This window comes from Dichomitus squalens (genome assembly GCF_000275845.1).
Source record: "Dichomitus squalens LYAD-421 SS1 unplaced genomic scaffold DICSQscaffold_62, whole genome shotgun sequence".
NCBI classification, from domain to species: Eukaryota; Fungi; Basidiomycota; class Agaricomycetes; order Polyporales; family Polyporaceae; genus Dichomitus; species Dichomitus squalens.
Window position 1 is genome coordinate 117,224 of NW_006766944.1, and position 21,501 is coordinate 138,724.

Consider the following 21,501-nt stretch of genomic DNA (forward strand, 5'->3'; position numbering starts at 1 on the left):
ACCCATGCCAGAAACGGCCTATCTTAAGAGTTCAGCGTATCCAGCGAGCTCTCCCGGGGCTGGGACCCCACAAGAAGTGAACAGCGCAAGGGACCTCACTCTGACTGCCCTTACCGTGGTTGAGCCCCCAAGAAGCTTCGTAGGGCGGAGACAGAGACTAGGTCGTTCTGACGTATTCGATGATACGTCTAGTGACGTTCCCTCTACGGCTCCCCCACCGTACGATCAGTACTATTGACTTTATTTGACTTTAGTTCCTCGAGTTGTAGTCTCGGATTTCATTCGAAGCGGACCTCCTGTGGGACCATCGTTTATCTCTGACATGTTGTAGCTTATATTAGCCATGTAGTCTGCTAGTGCTACATACGAAACTCCACAAGATCTCGACGTGCTTGCAACGGTTGTAAGCCTACGCCACCAAGCCTCTCGCTGATCCGGCCGGTATTCCCCGAATGTGACCACGTGTACTCGAAGCGCTTCTACTTACGTGTCTCGTAAAGGCTGCCCCCGTTGGCGGAATGGTACCTTGCTCTCTTATTGTGATGTCTGTCCGCGTATATCGTCCACCAGTATTGCCCGCACCACATACAATGCAGAGGATACTGCATAGGGAGGAAGTGTGAACGGTCACATACACCATTATCCTGGTGGGCCTGTTTTAAGTTTGGTGAGTCTGAGATTATTTGCGTCTTTTGGGATGAGTTGGCGCTACCGTTGCCTGGCTCGGAACCCTAATCATAATGTATACTTCTCGAACTGAATGCTTGCTGATCTATGTCTAGTTCTTTGGCTGGCTATTCAGTAGTCCGCGCCTTATATAAGCGTCGTGGCGATGTTGAATGCGTCCGTCGCCCACGCTTCCCGTGAGTGTGGCCTGTTAGATGCTGATAGATGCATGATCCATGGAGACGGTTCGATGCAGAGCATAGCTCAGAGGTACAACTCTTACCTGCTTCGCGTCTGTGCATGTCCCAAGTTCCAGGCATACGGCCTTTACTCGCATGCGCATCAATATGACCTCACAGCGAGACGGTCTTGCGAGCGTTCTTCGGTATCATCAAACAAAGCTGGGTAACGCGCAATCCAACACTCGCATCATCACCTTCGAAGCGTCGAGAAATGACAAATCATCTGGGTTTCCCTTCGATGAACTGTTAGATGGTCTGTCCGTATCCGACCCTTGAGTCTTGGGACACTCGCACGTGTCGTGACCCGCGAATGCGCTCGCACTTCCCTTGAGCAGCACCACAAACATCTTCTGTGTGCTGCTCCTCTCCTTCGGCTTACAACCCGTTGCCTGGTGCATTTCTTCTTCGTATCCTCCTGGTTGAACTGCCAGCTGGACCTGGTCGCAACGCAATGTCCCCCTCTCCTCGCAGGAGAGGCCTCCCAGTTGTCGTGGACGACACTGATCCTGAGCTAAAGTACATGGGGGACTGGAGTAGACAAACCCCAAGTCCCGGTCAGTTGAATAATACGGTGACCGGGACGGTCGAGAATGGAGCTAGTGTATCATTCACTTTCAAAGGTATGTCGTCAACCAACTGTATCCCTTAATGAAAAAAGGACTGATGCCTGTCAGGCACGTCGATCAAGGTCTATGGGCAGCAAATTCCGAACGACACGCAGAACTCAACGTACATGATCAATGGACAGAGTTTCACGTATTTCATGAAGGACGCGATTCACCAGCAGCACCATCAGGTCCAATTCTTCAGCTCCCCTACCATCGGCGATGGAGAGCACACAATCTACATTATCAATCATGGTGACTCCCTCCTCATCGATTACCTTGAGGTCGTCATCGATGGTACGATTGTGAGCTCTAGTCCTTCACCCCACACAACACATACTTCTGCGAAGCCGACGATGCCGTCGAGGGCGGCACCGTCTAGCGCGCCTCAGCAAGTACTGACGAGTACCCACTCTGCATCAGGAGGTATGTTGTCCATCATGTCCTTGTGAAGCTGTCACCGTCACCGTTCTACGTGTGGTCGTTACTGATCTTATTTATAGCAATCGTGGCGGCTTTTGTCGTTCTTGGGGTTTTCATGTTCTCATTATTGCTCGGCATCGCTGTCTACATATTCTGGAGATGGAGATGCAAACAGCTCTCAAGCTCCGCATTCGTTACCCCTTTCCGTAGGCAATTCAGTCTGTGCTTCTCGAGTTCTGGCTGACAGAAGACGTTCCAGAATCCGCTGGGAGCACAACAGACGTCAGTTCCTATAGATCGAAGAAGTCCGGCTTGCTTGACCGGGATCCGTTCCGCAACAACCGTGAACAACCCCCAGTCTATGGGTATTCTGCTCAAGAAATGCCGAACACGATCTTCGCGTACGACGATGGCGAGCATGAGGTTGACGTTCCGCGGTCTGTGCTGCTCTCAGCACTGAAGAGGGTGCCACAGCCTCAGCGTGTGTCCATCGCGTCTACGCCGGTGCTCATCGCGACCTTGCCTAATCCGTAAGACATCCTGGATACCGATGCAGGCCATAAATAGTCACAGTATGTCTTCCCCTGCAGTGTGTATGATCTTTCTCATCTCAAAATATATGGCAACACAGATTGAGCGCGCCAATGAGAGTTACAAGGCAGCCTGGAGATAGCGATTCGCGTTTCTCCCAAGGCACGCCAGTACAAGTAACCGATGGGACAATGAACCTTGGACTTTCTCTACCTTACATGTAGCATATACGAGTACAAAGGAGGTCCATGACCTTCCGTGAGATCATTGAATATTCACACCTTTAAGCTCAACACCCCTGTCGCTCTCAAAGTTCTTCGCGTACTGGTTTGCCACCAGGATCACCACAGAAACTCGAGGCGACCAACCTGAAAGTGGGCATGCCCGCGCAAACCTTATCGTGGTCCGGCAGACGCCCCTGATACGCCGAGCCAGAGCGCCTGTTGCAACGTGGCACTTCGAACGGATCATCATCTACGTCTCAAGAGGTTTCCTTCCCGTTTCTCTGAGCACAAGAGGGAGAAGGGTGAAGACACATCGCACACAATGACTATGGGGCATGAAGGAGCAAAACGTAACGTACATCATCTTAGACGATGGGTCGGTGTCCTCGGCGTCGTATGATGGTACGTTAGATTCGGCCGCAGTGTGCGCGCGGCCACCGCCTCATCCTCCACAGCTTTATATTTCTAGTTTCCCGAGCCGGTCCGATTGCGATGCAGGTAGCTGCGCGGACGGCCACTCTTCGCGTTGAACATTAAGCCACCACGAGCTCAGTTCTCAGCATCCTATACGCAGCGCCCGTCCGGGGGCGATGCTTCTCGCCTCACCCTACGACAGCGCATCTCTCATGCACCCACATTCCAGTGAGTCTCGGTGCTGGTCCCTCTACGAGTAGAGGTTGTAACTATCACAGCAGGAGGGCTGTCATCGTGCATCCTGGCCGGTCTACAACACGCCTCCCTTCGTTCTTCCAACATTCTTCGGAGAGGGTCTCAAAGAGGTGCTCGATGTCTGTCTGTCTAGTGGATTGCTCTAGCGGTGAGTGCATCATTCCTCTACACCTCTCCCCTCTCGTCCTCACGTTCTGAAGAGTTGCACGCCGGACGTTTACCGCACAATACCCCCTTACTGTTCGAGACGCGTTGGCCGTCCTCGCTATGCTCTCGGAGAGTCCTGAATGGACTCCTCATGTTATTCCTCGTCGCTAGGATGTCGACTCTTGTCCGTGCTCAGGCAGAGGAGCTCAATCTCCAAGGTCCTGATCCAGCACCACGACAATGCAAGTCGACCACCTTTTCGTGGACGGGGGGAACTCCTCCCTATGACTTGCTAATCAAAGGGAACGACAGCGACAATGCACTTCGCGACAGTCACACCAGTGACCTTTCGTATACATGGGATCCCGTTGATTTCCCCAGCGGGACTGCCTTATTTGCGATACTATTGGACTCCACCGGCCAGTCGAGCCATGGGAACCAGTTCACCGTAGGGGATAGTGGCAGTTCCGACTGTCTTGCGCTGGTGCGTGGACCAATATTGACCTAACGTGCCTGTTAGGTTGGACTAATATCCATGAGACAGGATAACTCTACGTCGTCTGCAGCGACCTCAACCTCAATATCATCTGGCTCGTCTGATACTCTATCCGGTGAGCTTTCTAGCGATGGTCGCGCTCTTTGGATTTGATCGAATGTTGCTCAAAACCGTCCGCGAAACTCTTGCTGATTACCGCCACACCAGCGTCGGCACCCACCACTACATCCACTTTCACTACGCTTCCACAATCAGACTTGTTGCCCTCGGCCACGGCTAAAACGTCGCCATCTCTCAGCTCAAAGTCCAAGCAAGCACTCAGCATAGGAGCAATCGCAGCTATCATCGTTGCCTCCGCGCTCGCCGCGCTCCTCGCCGCTGGCGCGTTCTTCTATCTCCGCCGGAGAAGAAGGCTCCGTGCACACGCCAATGCTCGGAGTCTCGGCGCGGCCCAGTATGACGGTACGTACCTGTACATTCCATTCACCGCCCTGACGTGACAGAACTTTCACATATCGCTATGTAGACGCCCGCAGCTCCTTTGATGAATGGCCGGACGAACGATCCCATCTGTCGAAAGCCGGAGAGCGCGTGACATCCTGGGACGCGAACCTGTTCGTCCGCGCGAAGTCGCCCGCGGCGTCGCAAGTGAAAGACAGCTTGCTCGCCTCACTCATGCCGTCTCCTGGTCTGGAACAGGATCATCCGCCAGAATTGCCATCGCCGAACAGCAGTGATGCTGAGCTTCTGTCGTTGGGTGACTCGGGTTCGGACACGTCGGAAGTGGCTGGTGTTCTATCTTCTCATCCTCCGCTATCGCCGTCCTTGGTTACGGACTATCGTTCTGTGGGACCGTCCTTATGATCTACTATGCTGTGTACGAGAACGGATGGACTGGTGCCGGACTGCGTAACTTGTTATGATGTCTCAGGAGCAAGTGATCTGGACGTTGAGACTCTCATCTTGGAGACGTCGTTCTAGCCATATCATGCTGCATGCTGTACAACTGTACGATCTCGGTTGCTGTCCGATTGAGCAATGCGGCTTGCCTTGTCGTTTGCAACTGCGGTACCATAGGGACGAACTCTAATGTGGACCGATGGCTTCCGTACGATCATGTGCTGAGTTGATTCTCGCAGCAGTCTCCATACTCGCCTCATCTCACGATTCGATTACCTGTGTGCAAGGATAGGCGCGTCCACCGCTTTAGTGTCTTGTCGAGTGCGTTGCATCGAGATCGCGAATAGGGCGGGTTCGGCCATGGGAGATCTTCTTCCCGATCTGATGACATCTTTCCCAGGTAGCATCTGTCCGAGGGAGTCATCGAGTCGTCCGATCCGGTCGCAATCCCACCTGCAAGGTTGCAACGAGCGTAGCGCTGTTCAGGTACTAGATTCTGGCGAGACTTTCGATGCGCTGGCACCTCTTGCAATACTGTCCCTCTGTGAATATCGCTCATGCTTCAGCAAAGTACTCGATATCTGCACTAGTGTGCTGCTGCCTGTACCGCTCACCATTCGATCTTGTTTACCTACGTCAAGCACTCCTTCAATAAGTAAAGGTTTGTTTGTAGGAGTTGGCGATATGATGCAAGGGAGCTGACCTATGTCGACAGGAACCTCACCAAATACTCGCTGTATATGTCATTCCCTTCCATTGAAACGCGTCGCAAGGCAATGTTTTCCTTGCCGCCCCGTGCCGTTGGCACGCGTTCTGCTGCGTTCGAGGTAGACACCCCGCAGCCGCCTCCCACCCAGTGTAGGACAACCAAGTTGACTTGGCAAGGCGGCGTACCCCCCTACGTACTGCAGATAGTCTACGAAGTGAACGGTACCGTGGCTCAAGAGTTCGACAGTCTCACCAACAACACACTTTTCTGGACGGCAAATATCACCGCAGGAACCCGCTTGCACCTTGTACTCTCGGACACTAGCAGCCTTGCCCCATCCGATTCTGGTCCGTTCATCATCCAACCCGGAGTTGATTCCTGTCTTTCGAATTCATCAGGCACCAATTCCAGCATAGGTAAATACGCCTCGTACGTCTTACTGTGGATGCAATTGACCTCGAGGTGCATAGGTCCAAGCGGCACTACGTCTCCACCCGGCAGTAGGTTGATACCTGGTACTACAGTAGAGCTCCGCGGACCACTTATGTGAGAACCTGCAGTGATTTCCAGCGCTTCTTCCTCTGCAGTACCACCACCGTCGGGCACCGCAGATGAGTTTCGTTCTGGGAGAAGCTCAAGTCATCCACTTAGCGTGGGCGCTATTGTCGGCATCGCAATTGCTGGTGTAGTCTTCGGGCTGCTCATTGCGCTTGGCCTCTTCATCATGCGCAAGCGACGGAAAGCTGCGGAAGATTCTGTAAGACCGCGTCCGCGGTCATATAATTACGCGAGTACGTCAATGACTTTGCAGTCGTGTACTATGATAGGCGGAACTCGTCACCATTGATGAGATATTTTCTCTGACAATATAGACGCTGCCACTGCCAATGATGAGTGGTCAGAAGCGACGGCTGAGAATCTCGAACACGAGCCTCATGCGCTACCAGGCCAAATCAAAAGAGAGCTCTCCTGGGATCCTAGTCAATTTACTCGGGAGAAGACCCCTTCACCCGTTCCAGTAGCTCACCATTCTATCAGGGTCACGCAAGGTACTTCATTTGTCTTTCGAGAAGGGTCCCACTACTAACGCTCTAAACAGATAGTTACCCTGGAATCGCAACAAGTCTCTCATCCTATCCGCCGCTAGTACCTATGCCCGCCCAGGATAGAGGCAGCTGGGCAGATGCTAACTCCCGAGTGGGTATCACTCGTTCCTCGACGAATCCATTCCGCAACCGTTTGCTGGCTTCGGCTAGCTGGGAATCAACCCACGCAGGACCCAATGGCGGCAGTTGGGGGGAAGGGCACCTGTGATGATGATGCACAAAATGGAGAAATGTTAGTGTTGCCTCAAAAGTCCCTCTGAGGATCCTGACCTTTTTCGCTGACTATGATCTCAGCCTTGATCTGGCCATTTCACGCAAATTTTAGTCAATTGCAGGCGTCACGATGGCTTTGTGGTCGACTGGTTGGGTGTACTGTCGAGGGTCTTGGACAGTCGTTTCCGCTCGAAGCAATCTTAACAGCCATAGTTTGTACTCAGAGCAGGCTATAATATATTGTCCTTGTCAACGTTACCGAGAATGGAACGGAAGGTTCATCTCTCTGACATGCGCGCGTCGGAGGGCCAGAGATTGAATGACGCAACAGGAACCAACAGATCGCAAGTGCGCTTCCATCCTCATTTCCTCTCTGCTGCTCGCCCTGACGACCATCTGTCACTGGATCCAGGAAAGCAATGCAGGATGTTGAAGGAGTACGCGTGTGCTCGCGAACATGCTGTATCACGCGAGTACAGTGTCAGAAAGGAGGAAATACATCTGAACGTTCATGTTCGTCGCAGCAAGTTGCTGTTCATCTCACAGCTCGTCCGCCTAGTTGCCATGTCACAGCAGATAGCATCTACCACTTGATGATTGTAGCTATACTGCGAAGCGTCTTTCACCGTTGGTAGGCTGGTTGAACAGAAAAGGTAAGTATCTCAGCATATTGCATGCATTGTGCCTTCTGTGCGCAAGGCTCTCATCTTCCACAGGTCACGCAGGCAGTCGGTAGTACAACAACAACACACGGTTTTCTATCGAGCGCTCGACGAGTCCAATCTCTGAAAATCTGCTGGCTGCACGAGAGCCCCTCGTCTTTCAGATCTCTCAGGTGCACTCCGCTCCCTCTGTGCAACTCAGGCCGTTTACGATACGGGTGAGCGTCTCGTGGTAACTCTTTTCTCGTGGTTCTGACGGCCCTATAGAGGTGTGCCCGGCTGATCACGTCCGCGTGGAGTATACGTTCCTTTAGGAGGTCAGTGAAATGCCTTATCATCTTACGCCGAATACCACTCCATCTGAGCTCTCCTCATGATTACTTCTATCAGAGAGAATGCCATCTTCGACTGCTGCCTCCGGCAACGCACACGGCTCTGATATGATTATTCTTCACCTAGGGCTAAACCCTCCTACGCAATGCGGTTCATTTCAGTTTTCGTGGACAGGGGGCCAGTCTCCTTTCACAGTGAATATCAACGCAATAATAACGGACGATACTCGCGAGTTAGGACCGACAAATGCCTCCACCTTTGTGTGGACACCCGTGGACTTTCCTGCACTTTTCCAGTTTTGGGCGCACGTCAGCGATGGAAACGGGCACGTCTCAAACCCGAAACTCTTTGGCCCCATTCAAGGGACGAGCCTCAACTCCAATTGCCTCGGAACGCTCTCTCTACTGGTCCCTAGTACCGCAGAATTATTACCTCAACCTTATTCCTTGACAATCGCAGATGCTCCGACTTCATCATCTTCATCGATAACCGCCACTACACCTTCCCCGTCAGCAACGATGTCGTCCTCATTGGGGCCAGCACACGTTCCAATCAGGGAATCCTCAACTACGGAGTTGCCATCGGTAGAACCCATACCCACACATGGGAAACCTAGCTCCACTTCAGGAGACGATGACAGCCAGTCAGACACCTCTCTCCTTCATCCGATGACTCCGATGGGCCAAGCCACAACTTCTACGAACCTTCCTGACCCACCCTCTGTTTCGAACCATAGCTCGCCCCGCGTCCTGAAGCATAGTGGTCTTGCAGGAATTGTTGTCGGCTGCCTAGTCATCGCTGCTTTTGCAGCGTTCGCAGTCTTCGCCCTGCGGAAGCGACGACGTGCGACGCGGCAGTTGCGGATACGATCTATGTCAAGCATTGGCACCCTTGACTTTACCAGTGCGTCCAGAGTTTTTTTCACCATCGTTGATAACGACATCTCAGAGTCATCATCATTGCAGACGCGAGCCGTCCTACCACATGGTCCGACTTATGTCCATCCGAGCCCGGACAGCCCTACGGTTCCAACAAAGGCGTCACGGAATGGGATCCAGACATGTTCGCGCAGGAGAAGCGGAGACCGCCTCAATACCTCTTCTCTTCCCGCTCCGCCCAGCGCTCAAGCAAGCGGACTCCGAGGAACGCGCGAGTCACTGCCCTGTCCACAATCACCGAGCAGAGTGTCCAATCAAACACTCTTTCAGATGCAGACCGCGACGACCTCTCCGATACGGAACGGACACTTCCCTCGTACCCACCTCTTAGACCCCAGCCCATGTCCCCCTCAGCCTCCGATCAAGCGAGGTCGCAGTACGTTCAAGTTAACTTTCCCGTGGCACCTCAGGCGGTGCAGTCGCCGAAGAACCCATTCCGCGCGCGATTGTTAGCCGCGTCCAGTGACAGCGCTCGGCCCTGGAACGCTCAGGAGAACGATCTTTGGAAGTAGCTGCGGCGCTATTCGCCTCCGTGTCACCGGATGCAGTGCTCTTCTCACGCGTGGCCGGAGCGTTGTTTGCGGCCATTTGGCGTTCATCATGGAACGACGGACTTTCGGTCGAGTGACGTTTGTCATAGAACCACACTTGGAAGATACCTTTCACTGTTGTACTCAATGTATGTCTCTCCCTGGCTATCTAATTGTTAGAGCAGTGCTCTGCACGACGCGGAACCTGTTAAACACATGCATATCACAGAAACGTAGAGACCTTCCCTGAACTGCTGGGCCATACATCTGGACTATAGTCTGTCACTCTGGAGCTTTGATAAGTTCGGGATCGGACAAGGCGAGACATAGCTCAGCTCGCATTGCATTCCGTGTGCTTCGGCCGCATAGTCACGGGGGTTCTGCAGGCGCGTCACGGTCATGTGCCTGTGTCACCCCGTGCGCCTCCCGTGCGCGTACGACGTGGCACTGGCGCGCTTACGCTGGCATACGCAAGTACTAATACTGTCAATCGGGACTTGGAACAAAGACTTGAAAACAGTAACACGCTGTCTGTGTGGTCTACTTCTTTTGATCTCGCTCGATACAAGGATTCATAGGCATTCCCTTCCTGATTCCACCACAGTCTAACGATGCATCATGGCGTCGGTGAGCGATGCTACCTCAATTCTTCATCATCCTGATGTAGATCGATCCCACAGACTGTCTGTGTTTCTGGAACCGCTAGGTGACAGATCACTCTTTAAGCCGCATTACCAGGTGATTCACGCAACCATAGTTGTCGGCGAAGTTATCGTTGCTACGGCGCTCCATTCATCTATCTGTGAACGAGATATAATCAGAGCTGTCGAACCCTCGTGACATCAGGAATGAGCCCCGTCTCTAGGTGCAGAGGGTCCACTCTTATTTCACCGAGCAATCGTACACAGTTGTAGCGTGTTTGGGCTCGAATAATCCTGCTAGATGGTACTCGAGGTGAGTAGTGTCTTCTTGTTTTCCATTTGATCCGACGGCGCTGAACACGTTCTAATTGTTCGTGCTGGACAAGGACATTGAGAGTCTCTATTATCTCGACTGTCAAAAATACTAGGCAGTCCCTGTTTTGGTATCTCTGTTGACAGTGACGGTATGAGACTCCTTCGTCCCTCCCCATCGACGCATAACATCACTTTTCTTGCCAGTGATATAGGGTCTGCCGTTGTATTCTTGCAGAGCATAACTCATATGCCCGACCACCACGTACTGGAAGAACTGCGCTCATCAGACACTGGAGAACTATGCGAGTCCGCGAGATGTCCAGGACCTTTTTCGCTCCCATGTCCCTTCTGCCCTCTGCTCTCATCCATTATATCCCCCTTTCTGCCCCATTTGACGCATACTCCTCGTCCTACCACCCTTACTACTTTCCTCCAAACGCACGGTCAAAGCACTGTCACAACGACTCGTACGGCCACAATCATCGACCCGGGGAACGTTGTTACTAGCCAAGCGCCAAGTGCAGCTGATACTACAGTACCTAAGGGGCAACCGACACCGGGCCCATCGTTTTCGTCAGAACCCGGTCATACATTGTCCAGTCCAGTACCGTTGGTAGCATCGCCCACAATCCACGCGTCAGCAGCCCCGAAATCTATCACGACGAGCCAACCGCCACCTGTCCCGACACCCTCATCTTCGTCGTCAGCCCCTCAGTTGTCAGGATCACCACAACCCCAAAGTCCATTGCACCCTCATGGGCTGAGCGCTTTGGCCATCACTGTCATCACCCTTGCTTGCGTTGGGGCACTTGTCATCATCATCGGAGCGGCCTTTGTTCTCCGGAAGTGCACCCGAAAGAGGTCGAATCGCTTCGATGACCACCGGTGGTGGCATATCCAGCGACAGAGATACGATGGTATGTGTTCATTATTAGGCATGATTTCGAGAGTACCCGATGCTGACCGGTGGCGGTTCGTACGCGGGAACTCTTTCGCACACAGGTTCCTCAAGTAACAAGATCAGCTCTACTTGGACTTGGTCATGGTTTGGTACTCTTCCGCTCGACTCGCAATTCGAACCATCACGCAGTGCCACCTCTCTCGACATGCTGTCTGAAAAAGCATTTCCGGTGGACGGGAGCGTCCAAGGCAGCGCGGGCCATCTCAGTGCCGGCGGTGCGAGACGGGCGAGGGTTGAGCACCCCTCTCCTCTCCCGACGCCCGAGCCGGATGTGTACCTATCCTACCCAGAGCAGGTCATGCAGAGCTCCACTCGTTGTTCTCCGACCGCCCCCGAACTCCTTGCCTTGGCAGGCACGGAATATACTGTCTCGGTGCTAATCGCACGATCAGCCCATGCTCGCTCACCACTTCATGCACCGCTCGTTGAAGACCTTAGGGACGGAGGGATATCGAGGGCTACTGAGGGTACGGGGGCCTCTGAGATGACCAGTGTCGATGCGCTATGAATGGTGATCGGGGATAGGACTTATTGGATGTGTGTGGAAACGCAGGGACAAGGACGCCGATCAACGAGTTTCTTGTTGTACTCCCGTACGCTCATTACTTGTACGTTCATTATTAGATTTAGTTCTTCTGAACAACAAGTCTCAGCCTTTTGGCGCTACTCGGGACTGGGAGCATGACGCTTCTACGTTCACGATGATTCTCATGGGCAATTTGGATGTAATCACTTAATAGATTCTAGTCTTGTATGTCCTAAGCTTCTTATCGTGTAACGCCCTATTGAGCAGCACAGCGCCGATGCCGCTTCGCTGAAGCCACCCGTATCACAGCCAGGACCGCCGCGATCCTTAGATCCGTGGTCCTGTACACCCCTGCCTACCCAGAAAACCAGAATCGCTGCGCCACAGATGTCGCCAATGCAGACATCTCATTCTGTCATGCAGCCTTCAATTTCGTGATTTCAAACCCACTTTCGTATTGCCACCTTCCCAGACTCCCCGCTCCGTTCATCGTGACATCATCGAAACCTGTGAATGGCTCTTTTGGGAGCAATAGCAAAGGCACAGCCTCACTACCGGCGTTCGAGGTGAACCTCCGTCAGATCAGACCAGACCGGACCTTTGATGTGCCACTCTAACTCTAACCCACAGTCTGCGGCTTCATCTCTTCAATCAGTGGCGACTTCTACTTCCATTCTTGCATCTGCCAATCGAAGCCTTCGCGTGAGCTCAAAGGCCGCTATTGCTCTTGGTCTCACGCAGATCTGGAGCTCCTTCTCCTAATCACGTTCATCCTATTCCGGAAGCACGCTTGGAGATTGAGACGCCACTCGTCCGCCCTTCGCTTCCAACATGCGTCCCTTCGATGTGCCGTCGACAGTGTCTAAACTCGCTGCTCCTGATGCATAAATTCCCCAAGTAGGCCAATCAAATTGTCGTGGTCGTGGTTTGGCTCATTTTCGGCTGAACAGCAGGCCAGCCTGCGGTCTGTAGATGGTCATCGTCAAACGATGGACATGAACAACTGTCTGACACATACACAGGGTCTAAATCATTGGAGGCCTCCGCGTCTATACTGGGAGTACATAGGCCAAAGCCGCTAATCCTGGGCCTCCGGCCTTCGGTATATAGAGATGCATCTTCATGGCTAGAACATGCTGCTCTGACTCGCGCATCGCTCAGTAGCGCCTTTTAGAAGACAATGACGCAATATCACGGGGCGAGAGGATAGTTGAGCACACAAATTCATGTGTCACACAAAGCATGCCGACATGCTCTGAGGAGGGGGCTCACGAAACTGTAGTACGGAAAAATTCTTCAGTTGCTTCGCTGCTCTAAGCGCCGCCTGTCAGTTGTTGGTCGTCGTCACGGAACACTGCTACAAGATGGTTCCACAAACCCGAACTACACAATGCTGGGTAGGAAGACTTAGTAAATGGCATGGAGAGCCTGTCTATAGATCTGTTCGTTGCGGAAACATAAGCGTCACTTCGTTCGGTTTCAGCATCGCTGATATTACTGTTGGCCTAGTAACTAGTATCAGTGTAGAAAGTCGCCCTAATCCTATACCCTTGTCCGCATCCAATACTACCGTCTGATACATACAACATCAATATCTCTGTCATCTGTCAATTACGTTACGCCGCTGCTCAGTCCCTGACTGTATGTGGTTCACTAGCTTCCCCAATTTCACCTGTATCTCAGAATATACTTCCTCCATATGTTGAAGCTCGTGGTCTTTGAGCCATTCACCGCCTAGAACCCGGCATAACGATACGCCGCGCACTGGTCACTTAAGCTAGGTGCAACCTTCCTTTGCCTTCTTCTTGTGGCTCGCTCCAAATACGTCAAAGTTACAAATTCCGATCTATACTACTCCATCGTGATGATCAGTGCTGTCCTTCGGTGCATGAGCTGTTGAGTATCCAGAATTTCCAGCAAAATACCCGAGTCGACCTGAGAGACAAAAACTGTCATTGAACGTTCAGATGTTCATCGCAGAATCAGAAGGGTAACAGTGTCTTTCCATCTGGGGAACCCTCTGGGTACAGGTGTCAAACGGCGAGGGCGCAGCTATTTCATCTTCGTAGGTTCCAAGGTGAGAGAGGCTAGATCTTCATTCTTCCCTGTCGCCTCCCAACTCCTATTGAACAGGAGACTGCTTTGATTCTGCGAGAAACTATCGGACCAAGGATACTGCTGGACTTATTTGCCTCTGTGAGTGGATATGTTCATAACATATTCATCTTAGCCAGAGCTGAAGCAGCGTCCTTTGCTGTACCAGTTCATCCGAGTCATACAGGATAAACCCAATGGAAATGCTTCCTCATACACCAAGACTCTACAAACCCATCTCAGCCCTGATAACGGCACCTTCATTCACTCTCGGAGGTGGTGGAGTCTTTCCAAGAATGGACAACCCATAGTACGACCATTGTCTTTGAGATTGTATGCCATCCATGACTAACTGATAGTATGGCTTTCCTCCACGCTACATGTAGTTCCGCTACTCATATCTCTATAACGTCAACTTCCACTCCGTGTACGTCATCCGACACGTCAACCCGATCAACAGGATCTCAATCGACCACGGAAACATCGACTCAAACAATCATGCCCTCGAGAGGCTATTCATCGCCGGTACGTTCAATTGGGAGGCACGGTGGCTCAGTAAAAAAAACCGTGTGGTGTTGACCAATGGTCATCGGTATGCATGAAATTGTGATGTCTCATTACATCGCGATAGACATCGAACATTTTTTCCACGCATTCACTCTCATCCAAAACTTCAACGCCGTTGAGGAGCTCGTCTGATCCACCCGTGACATATCAAAATACGAGCCTGAAAAGCTCGACTGAAAGCTATACCAGCACTGCCTTCTGGTCATCCTCGCTGCCATCCCAAAGTGGTACAACTTCTCTGACCGCAAGTTCGCCACGAACCTCTCCCACGGATTCGGAAACGATGCAGTCATCTGAAACCACAGACAGCCAGACGACCCTATCTCTTTCAATAACCGCGACGCTTCCCACCGCACTCAGCTCGTTGTCGGCAAAGCCTCGGACATCACATGGGCAGAATCTGGGGATTAGGGTTGGAATCGCGATGGGTTCGTTAACAGCCATTGCGCTCGTTGTGCTTGGACTGTTGTATTTCCGCAAGTGGAGTAACTATAGAACTCAACGGGCTAAGGAAGAGTCGGGATTGCATAGCGAACCAAGCTACCCCGGTACGACAATCTTTCCAGCTTCGATTATTTCTGCCCCTTGATATTGCCTTCTTAAATGTCGCGCTTGTCCAGACTCGTCTATATGTGCCGACGACGATGCGGCCTCCCACTTGTCCGAATACGAATCGGAGAAACCCATCACAGCTTGGGACCCACGGCTCTTTATACGAGAGAAGACGCATACCCCGCCTTCGCTCTCGCCACCAATGCAGCCTACCTCACTTTCGACGTCGTAATCGCTCTCTCTCTAGGACGGCATCAACCCGCATCAGTCCAACATATGATATGAGCTGTGTATCTTGTCTCATTCTCCTATCCTGCTCCCAGTATGATGCGTTGGCTACGTACGGTGTAGTTTTCTTGAAATTGGACACCAGATAGACTGATGCGGAACGCGGTAGCTCTGGGTTACTTCGGTGATGTCGATTGTATCACATTGTCATAACATTCTGCAACTGCACTGCCTCGAGCTACGATGTCAAGATATGACAACTATGAGTGATTGTGCTTTGGTACTTTGGTTCAAACCCTATTTCCATGTGCCCAATCTGACAATCACCTCAGTATCCATTAGCAATAGTCTTGGAAGCTTGACCGGGTCAGTTGTCTCCATATTGCTACCCTTCTCGGACGGAAATGTTGAAGCAACCAACGCATGGCAGTCGCTCAGACGACCGTGAGGTAGGAAGATCACGGAGAGGGATCCTCAACGAAACTGACATCTAGCCTGCGCACAGGCTGTAGGGAGGTCGAAGCTCCTGAGAGTACAGATATCGGGGCTTGGTGCAGACGTCTCGTGTGTTCTCGCGCACCTACCAAACGCTCCTTTGCATTCCTACATTCGACTCCGCAGGATGGCTAGCTGCAGCCCCGACATCTCCCGCAAAGGTACAATTGATATGGGCCCACTGCACTCGAATGACCTCTGAACATGAACATACAGGAGGGTTGGCAACGCATCAGGGCCGAAACGACCCACGGGCATGCAGCGATCCTTGTTCCTCCTTCACTTTTCTGCATATTATTGCCATCACAGCCACTATCCTGTCCTTGCTCGTCGCTGGCGCAAACGCGGCATATACACCCAAGCTTAATGATCAAGCCAATCCCTCTCTCAATCAGCGCGCGACATCTCAACTGGGCTGGCGAGCTGGCCCACCGTCCTCCTCATTGGACAGACTTCGTCTTCCGGAAGGCCACGCACATGAACAACACGGTGACTACCCATGCCCACCTGGGTGCAATCACGGAGGTCAGAACCAGCCCCTTCCCCGAGGTTTGCCCAAGAGCCTCATGCCGAAAACTGTCGACATCGGAGACAGGAGACTGCGCCCTACCTCGCTACTACTCCACCAGAGGGGATTTACAACCGTGACGACGACGACGGTCTTTACGACCAGGACGTCCACTGTTATCATCCAGCCTCATCTACCCAACCAGCAGAATCGAACGCCATCACAGTCACAGTCACTTGCAACTACCCATCCCGCGACGCCCCCCTCTTCTTCTAGCCCGCCATCGCAGGCCATGTCAAACACACCAGGGTCCGCGAGCAGTAGCAAGACGTCATCATCGACTTCGGACAAAATAATCACACCAACCAGATCATCACCGTCGTCCGCCACAACTATCACGACCTCTGCACCATCAACTGCAAGCTCAGCTTCCCAGACAAACAGCTCAGATAGACAGCCGCCGCAACCAGGGAGGGCATTGAGCGAAAGGGTCAAGATAGGCATTGCAGCAGGAGGCGGCATGATAATCCTCATACTCGTTATCATTGCGCTATGTCTGCGGCGGAAATACCTTGAGAAGCATGAGATGGAGAGAACTGCAGCGCGGCCCGCAGGTATGCCTGCATATCGTCGGAAGTGGACATGAACATGCTCACGATCTACGCACAGACCTAAACCCTCCACCGTACCTGCACCTCTCCATTGTCACTCCCGAGAAGACGCGGTCCACGAGCAAGGGGTGGGTAGACAGGCGCAGCGTGGCCTCAATCGCGTACTCTGCGCTATCCCCCATGTCCTTCGTGATGCGGCAGAGCGATACCGAGTCGACAGCAGAGGCGCGGACGGCTGTTGAGGACGCGGTCGACACAGCGGCTCACACACGCACCGCGCAATCTGCGCACAGCAGTACGAACGAACGACGGCGGATGAGGGCCCTCCCCCCTCTTCCCAAGAGTAGCAAGAGGCAAAGTACACCAACCAACGCCAATAAACTCGCACCTGCTATCCCCATTACGCCATTCCTAACTCGCGCACTAAAACCTCAGTGGCGAAACACAGGCACTCCCGAGACCGCGTTCTGAGGGCCAGGCCATCTTGTCTCAGAATGACCAACATAGAGGTCGCAACACGCGCGGCCACGGATGGTGGGCTTCGCGCCTTTCGCCAAATCGTGGCTACGCGGAGGCGTGCAGGGATATGCGGCCTCTTATGCAGCCCGTGACACCAGTCAGCGCAACGGGATACTGAATCGGACACCTTTGAAATTTGGACTTGTAGGCGCACCTTATAGATCGAGCCTGGACACTCTTCTGTAGCATAGTATTAGACTCATGTATTTTTGGGAATACACGGAGGATCGATGACCGCATTAGTACCGTTGTCCTTCACCGAGTTGTCCTATAGCGAGTCTTGAGTGCACAATGCCTGGTCAGAGTGAGACACGCGCTTAGAACAGCACTGGTATTGGCGAGATGAGTGTTGTCGAGGTCCTCGCTGAGCAGAGGTTGTTGGCAGCCAAGTACTGAGCCGTTCAGGAACAGCAAGGAACCCGGCTACTCACCAGTAACCGTGGACCGAGCCGTGGGAAAGCGATCAAAATAACATCACGTGAGTGTATGGCCGGACGAGGCACCGCTAACATCGCGAGCGATATCGCTGCGAGTTGAACTCTCCTTGAGCAAGCATTCTTTCACATTCTGCGACTGCGGCATCGACGGACGAGATGCATGCCGACAACGATGGGCTACACTTTCATGGGTAGACGCGGGCACGGCGTACTGTACGAGGTGAATGAAAAAACAGAACGGTAGAATATCGGAGTGCCTGCACTCAGCGGAGAGATCATAGCAGTGCAGACCGATGACTGTATTGCCACGGACTGATAATGCAAAGACTCTAGTACCTTCCCACGCCCAAGGTCAGGCGAGCGACGCGGAATCCGAGTGTTCATCGTTGCTCGATACAACCATGGCGGGGACTCGCTCCAGCTGGCACCGATACGACGCCGTTATCAGCCAGCATCCCGACCCTAGAAGACTCCGACGACCCGATGGCTCTGAACGTGTCTCCGCAACCACAGGTTCAAAAGAGACCTCAATGGCCAATCATCCGGGATACGGTGATTACTCCCGTCCACGTATACGCTGTCCACGATATGTTGTCGGGTCTCGGTCTACCAACGGAGCTTGTCCTCTACATTGTGGAACTCGCAGAATACTGCCCTGTCGTTCGAACCAAACGGAACGAGTACGATAGCGTCATAGTGCACGCCAGAGTGGAGCGTAGTGCGGCACGGCTCTACTTCCTCTGTCCCCCTCTTCCCGAAACCCTTGATGGGCGCAGGGTGAGAAAGATTGTATGGACGATCAAGGGTGGCGATTTTAGCGATGAAGGTAGCCCTAGGCCGTGGCAACATCGTGAGTGACTGCTGAGCTTTGTACCGCATGTCAGTGCATTGCTGAACAGTGGTACCCAAGCAGTACGGGAACGCTCTTGGTATGATGCCAGCATCTTCCGCCAAATAGAACTCGGCCCCGACCGCAAGGACGTCACAGCTGCGGGTGGGCTGTATGACGTGTATCAGTCACCCGAAGAGCTCTGGCAGAAGATCAGAGATGTAGGTTGGACGCTGGTCCCGAACGGCGAGAGCTGCGTCTGGCGTATCCAGACGAACACTATAGGGCAACGTCCAGCTGAACCGTACATCATTGAATGGACTCGGCACCAGGAGGCAGACGCAACGCAGGCAATGGGATGCAGTACGGGAGGGGGAGCAAGCTTCATAGAGGCGCTACAGCCCGGTGATCGAATTGGGCTTTGGATGAGGGTGGTGTCTCCGGGATGGGGCAATTATGATGTAAACAATTATGTGATTAGCGGTTCCCTGGAAATTGTGTACGGGGGTTGTTAGTTCCCATCATCACGAATCTTCCCAAACTACCACGCCACCGTGCGTCCAAGACGAGCGAGATATATTCGCATCAGCGCATACGATGGGATGGACTTGCATGTAACACGACCTTACCCCGACTCTTCCCTCAGCAGAGTATCGGCGACAAGCTCGCAAGAAAGTAACCTAGCTCGTAGTCGGGCACGAGCAATGCTTCATATTCCAACATCACATCGAATGCATGGACTCACCTGCGTACTCTTGGTACGAAGCCTGTATAGACAAGGGGGAGAGCAGTGCTTGCGCCGGCAAATCTCTTGACTCGCAACGGCGGCGGCGGCGTGTGCCATCTGAGACCGTATCATATCTGCGGGAATCATTTCAAGCGACATGCATTCGAATGGACTGCCAATGGACGCTGGATTTCCAAGGATGCGAGGCACCGTGGTGCGCGCACCGGTGACATCGGAGTGGAGACACGGATCAGGGCGTCGTATCCTAGTTGGGCAAATCATGTGAATAAGCCGTGTCGAGGTCGCGTACAGGGTTTGGTGGGGAGGCAAAGAACACACAGCTTGTATTGCATACCACAGGATCAGCAAATAGTACACAACAGGAGAGACGTTTATGACTACCAGTCAGAGTTGTCCATGCCGCGACATGGATGCGCGAAAGACACGTATCTCGTACCGCAGCACCCTGCCCTCCTTCAAAACCTCCGTCCTCCATGGTGTAGTCGTCGCGCGCCTGTACTGCTTCGTCTCGAACACATCCAGCGATGTCCACTCATGTATGGCCAGGAATCTGGACGGACAGTCCGAACGCACCTTCCCTCCCCGTCCTCATGTTGGTTTTGGCTCTCGCTCTCTCCCACTCTCACTCTCACTCTCGCTGTCCGCCTCCGCCTCCACCTCGCTCATCGCCTGATCAGAATCGCTGGCCTCGGAATCGATGGCTTCCTTGTACACAAAACGGCGGCTTCGAACCCAACCGGGCACGCGCGATAGGAGGGGGATGGGTTCCTCGTCCACCGGCAGAACTTGCTCTCGGCGAACTTCATCAAGTCCGCCCCCACGACGGTGATGAATCGAACAGTAGCACGCTCATCATCTGTTGTGGTGTCGTTTGACCATGTGGGAGAGAGATGTGGCGTGTCGACTGGCTCGTACACGCGGCCCTCGACGGACTCGGCGCGACGCTTTTCGAGCGCGTGTTTCTCGCGGAGGGCAATGTACGCGGGGTCGTAGACGGTACTGGGGAGCACCAAGTCGTAGAGGCAGAGATAGATCGGTAACTTGCAATCCGCAGCAATGAAGTGCGTGCAGGAGAGGAAGAAAGAGTCGTCATGTATGTCGAAGAGGGAAGGGGTACGCTCAGTTTCGTGCCATTTGTAGAAGGCGGAGTCGTGCACATGGCGTGCAGGGTTGGTATAGACCCAGAGAAGGATGCGCTCGCCCAGGAACATTGAATTCGCGGATGATGATGGTGAAGAAGCTACTAGTGCGCCTCCGAGGCGCAGGCACAGATCCAAGGGGGGAAGCAGGCATAAGTAGTTGGGATGGGTCTGCGTCATCGGTAGACAGATGCGATGGCAGCGGGACGAACCTTTCAGGCACGCATGCGTGTATTCGAGTTGTATCCAACTCAGCCATAGAGGCTGTTCAACCTAGCTATTCGCGGGATTGGGAGAAAGACATAGGCCAATGCGATAGTTGAGGTCGCAGAAGGGTGGGCGTAGAATGAGATGCTCACCGTGGCCGCTAATACCGAGTTTCAACAGGGTGATAGCCAATGCAGTGAACGTGGGACATACGTGGAGCGAAGACGCATTGCTGACGTTGTTATGACTTTGAGGCTGCCAGAAAGGCACAGTCGGAAGCCAGTCATGTGATGGATATACGATGCAAACCTCCGGAAGATCTTTAGGGGGAAGAGCGGGAGCAGATGTCAACGTCATAGAAAGGACATCATGATATGTCACTTACCATCGTCCCCTGTCTATGCGCTTCTAGACGAATAAGACCAATGTGACACAGATGATTCACACCGTCTGTATGTGGTAGACGGGGGTTGGCAGTGCCTGCTCTACAAATGCAAGCACTTGTTGGTGCTCTGCTACTAGGCATAGTCTACAGATGGATCTTCCAGTTGAGAGTCTAAGTTAGCCAGATCAAACGCCTTCAACCTCGCGCAAAGGAAAGGGAGCATGTTGACAAAAAGCTACGAGCAGCTAATGCAGGTTGCAGTACTCAAGAGATTGCACTAACTTCCTGAGCCACAACCGTGTGAAAGTCGCCTCGGGCAGAACCGGCTGGCCTGTGAGCACGGCT

At 53.0% G+C, this 21,501-nt stretch overlaps 7 protein-coding genes across 7 annotated transcripts; 5 read left to right on the top strand and 2 right to left on the bottom strand.

The window, feature by feature from the left end:
* Positions 1-1,242: 1,242 nt before the first annotated feature.
* Positions 1,243-2,470, top strand: DICSQDRAFT_183455 (uncharacterized protein; the record flags this gene model as incomplete). Its single annotated transcript, XM_007370163.1, has 4 exons — positions 1,243-1,528; positions 1,583-1,939; positions 2,017-2,142; positions 2,196-2,470. Exons 1-4 carry the CDS (start codon positions 1,360-1,362, stop codon positions 2,468-2,470), a joined length of 927 nt encoding a protein of 308 aa, XP_007370225.1. The 5' UTR covers positions 1,243-1,359.
* A 675-nt stretch (positions 2,471-3,145) lies between these two features.
* On the top strand, positions 3,146-4,995 carry DICSQDRAFT_140722 (uncharacterized protein). The gene is made up of 6 exons (XM_007370164.1): positions 3,146-3,327; positions 3,376-3,508; positions 3,561-3,991; positions 4,052-4,118; positions 4,211-4,465; positions 4,530-4,995. The coding sequence occupies exons 3-6, from the start codon at positions 3,680-3,682 to the stop codon at positions 4,865-4,867; spliced, it is 972 nt and encodes a 323-aa protein (XP_007370226.1). The 5' UTR covers positions 3,146-3,327; positions 3,376-3,508; positions 3,561-3,679; the 3' UTR covers positions 4,868-4,995.
* Positions 4,996-8,603: 3,608 nt separating this feature from the next.
* Positions 8,604-9,376, top strand: DICSQDRAFT_174334 (uncharacterized protein; the record flags this gene model as incomplete). The annotated part of the gene is made up of 2 exons (XM_007370165.1): positions 8,604-8,829; positions 8,892-9,376. The coding sequence occupies 2 exons, from the start codon at positions 8,604-8,606 to the stop codon at positions 9,374-9,376; spliced, it is 711 nt and encodes a 236-aa protein (XP_007370227.1).
* Positions 9,377-10,113: 737 nt separating this feature from the next.
* On the bottom strand, positions 10,114-10,709 carry DICSQDRAFT_140723 (uncharacterized protein). Its single transcript, XM_007370166.1, has 3 exons — positions 10,555-10,709; positions 10,422-10,499; positions 10,114-10,348 (listed from the first exon to the last, which is right to left on the bottom strand). The coding sequence occupies exons 1-3, from the start codon at positions 10,595-10,597 to the stop codon at positions 10,212-10,214; spliced, it is 258 nt and encodes an 85-aa protein (XP_007370228.1). The 5' UTR covers positions 10,598-10,709; the 3' UTR covers positions 10,114-10,211.
* A 2,992-nt stretch (positions 10,710-13,701) lies between these two features.
* DICSQDRAFT_129730 (uncharacterized protein) lies at positions 13,702-17,363 on the top strand (the record flags this gene model as incomplete). The annotated part of the gene is made up of 10 exons (XM_007370167.1): positions 13,702-13,721; positions 13,818-13,914; positions 13,971-14,033; positions 14,068-14,241; positions 14,318-14,523; positions 14,667-15,046; positions 15,119-15,278; positions 15,900-15,934; positions 16,083-16,895; positions 16,951-17,363. The coding sequence occupies 10 exons, from the start codon at positions 13,702-13,704 to the stop codon at positions 17,361-17,363; spliced, it is 2,361 nt and encodes a 786-aa protein (XP_007370229.1).
* Positions 17,364-18,281: 918 nt separating this feature from the next.
* Positions 18,282-19,192, top strand: DICSQDRAFT_163604 (uncharacterized protein; the record flags this gene model as incomplete). Its single annotated transcript, XM_007370168.1, has 2 exons — positions 18,282-18,698; positions 18,762-19,192. Exons 1-2 carry the CDS (start codon positions 18,332-18,334, stop codon positions 19,190-19,192), a joined length of 798 nt encoding a protein of 265 aa, XP_007370230.1. The 5' UTR covers positions 18,282-18,331.
* Positions 19,193-19,734: 542 nt separating this feature from the next.
* Positions 19,735-20,653, bottom strand: DICSQDRAFT_140724 (uncharacterized protein). The gene has a single exon (XM_007370169.1). The coding sequence runs from the start codon at positions 20,634-20,636 to the stop codon at positions 20,088-20,090; it is 549 nt and encodes a 182-aa protein (XP_007370231.1). The 5' UTR covers positions 20,637-20,653; the 3' UTR covers positions 19,735-20,087.
* Between the last annotated feature and the right edge of the window lie 848 nt (positions 20,654-21,501).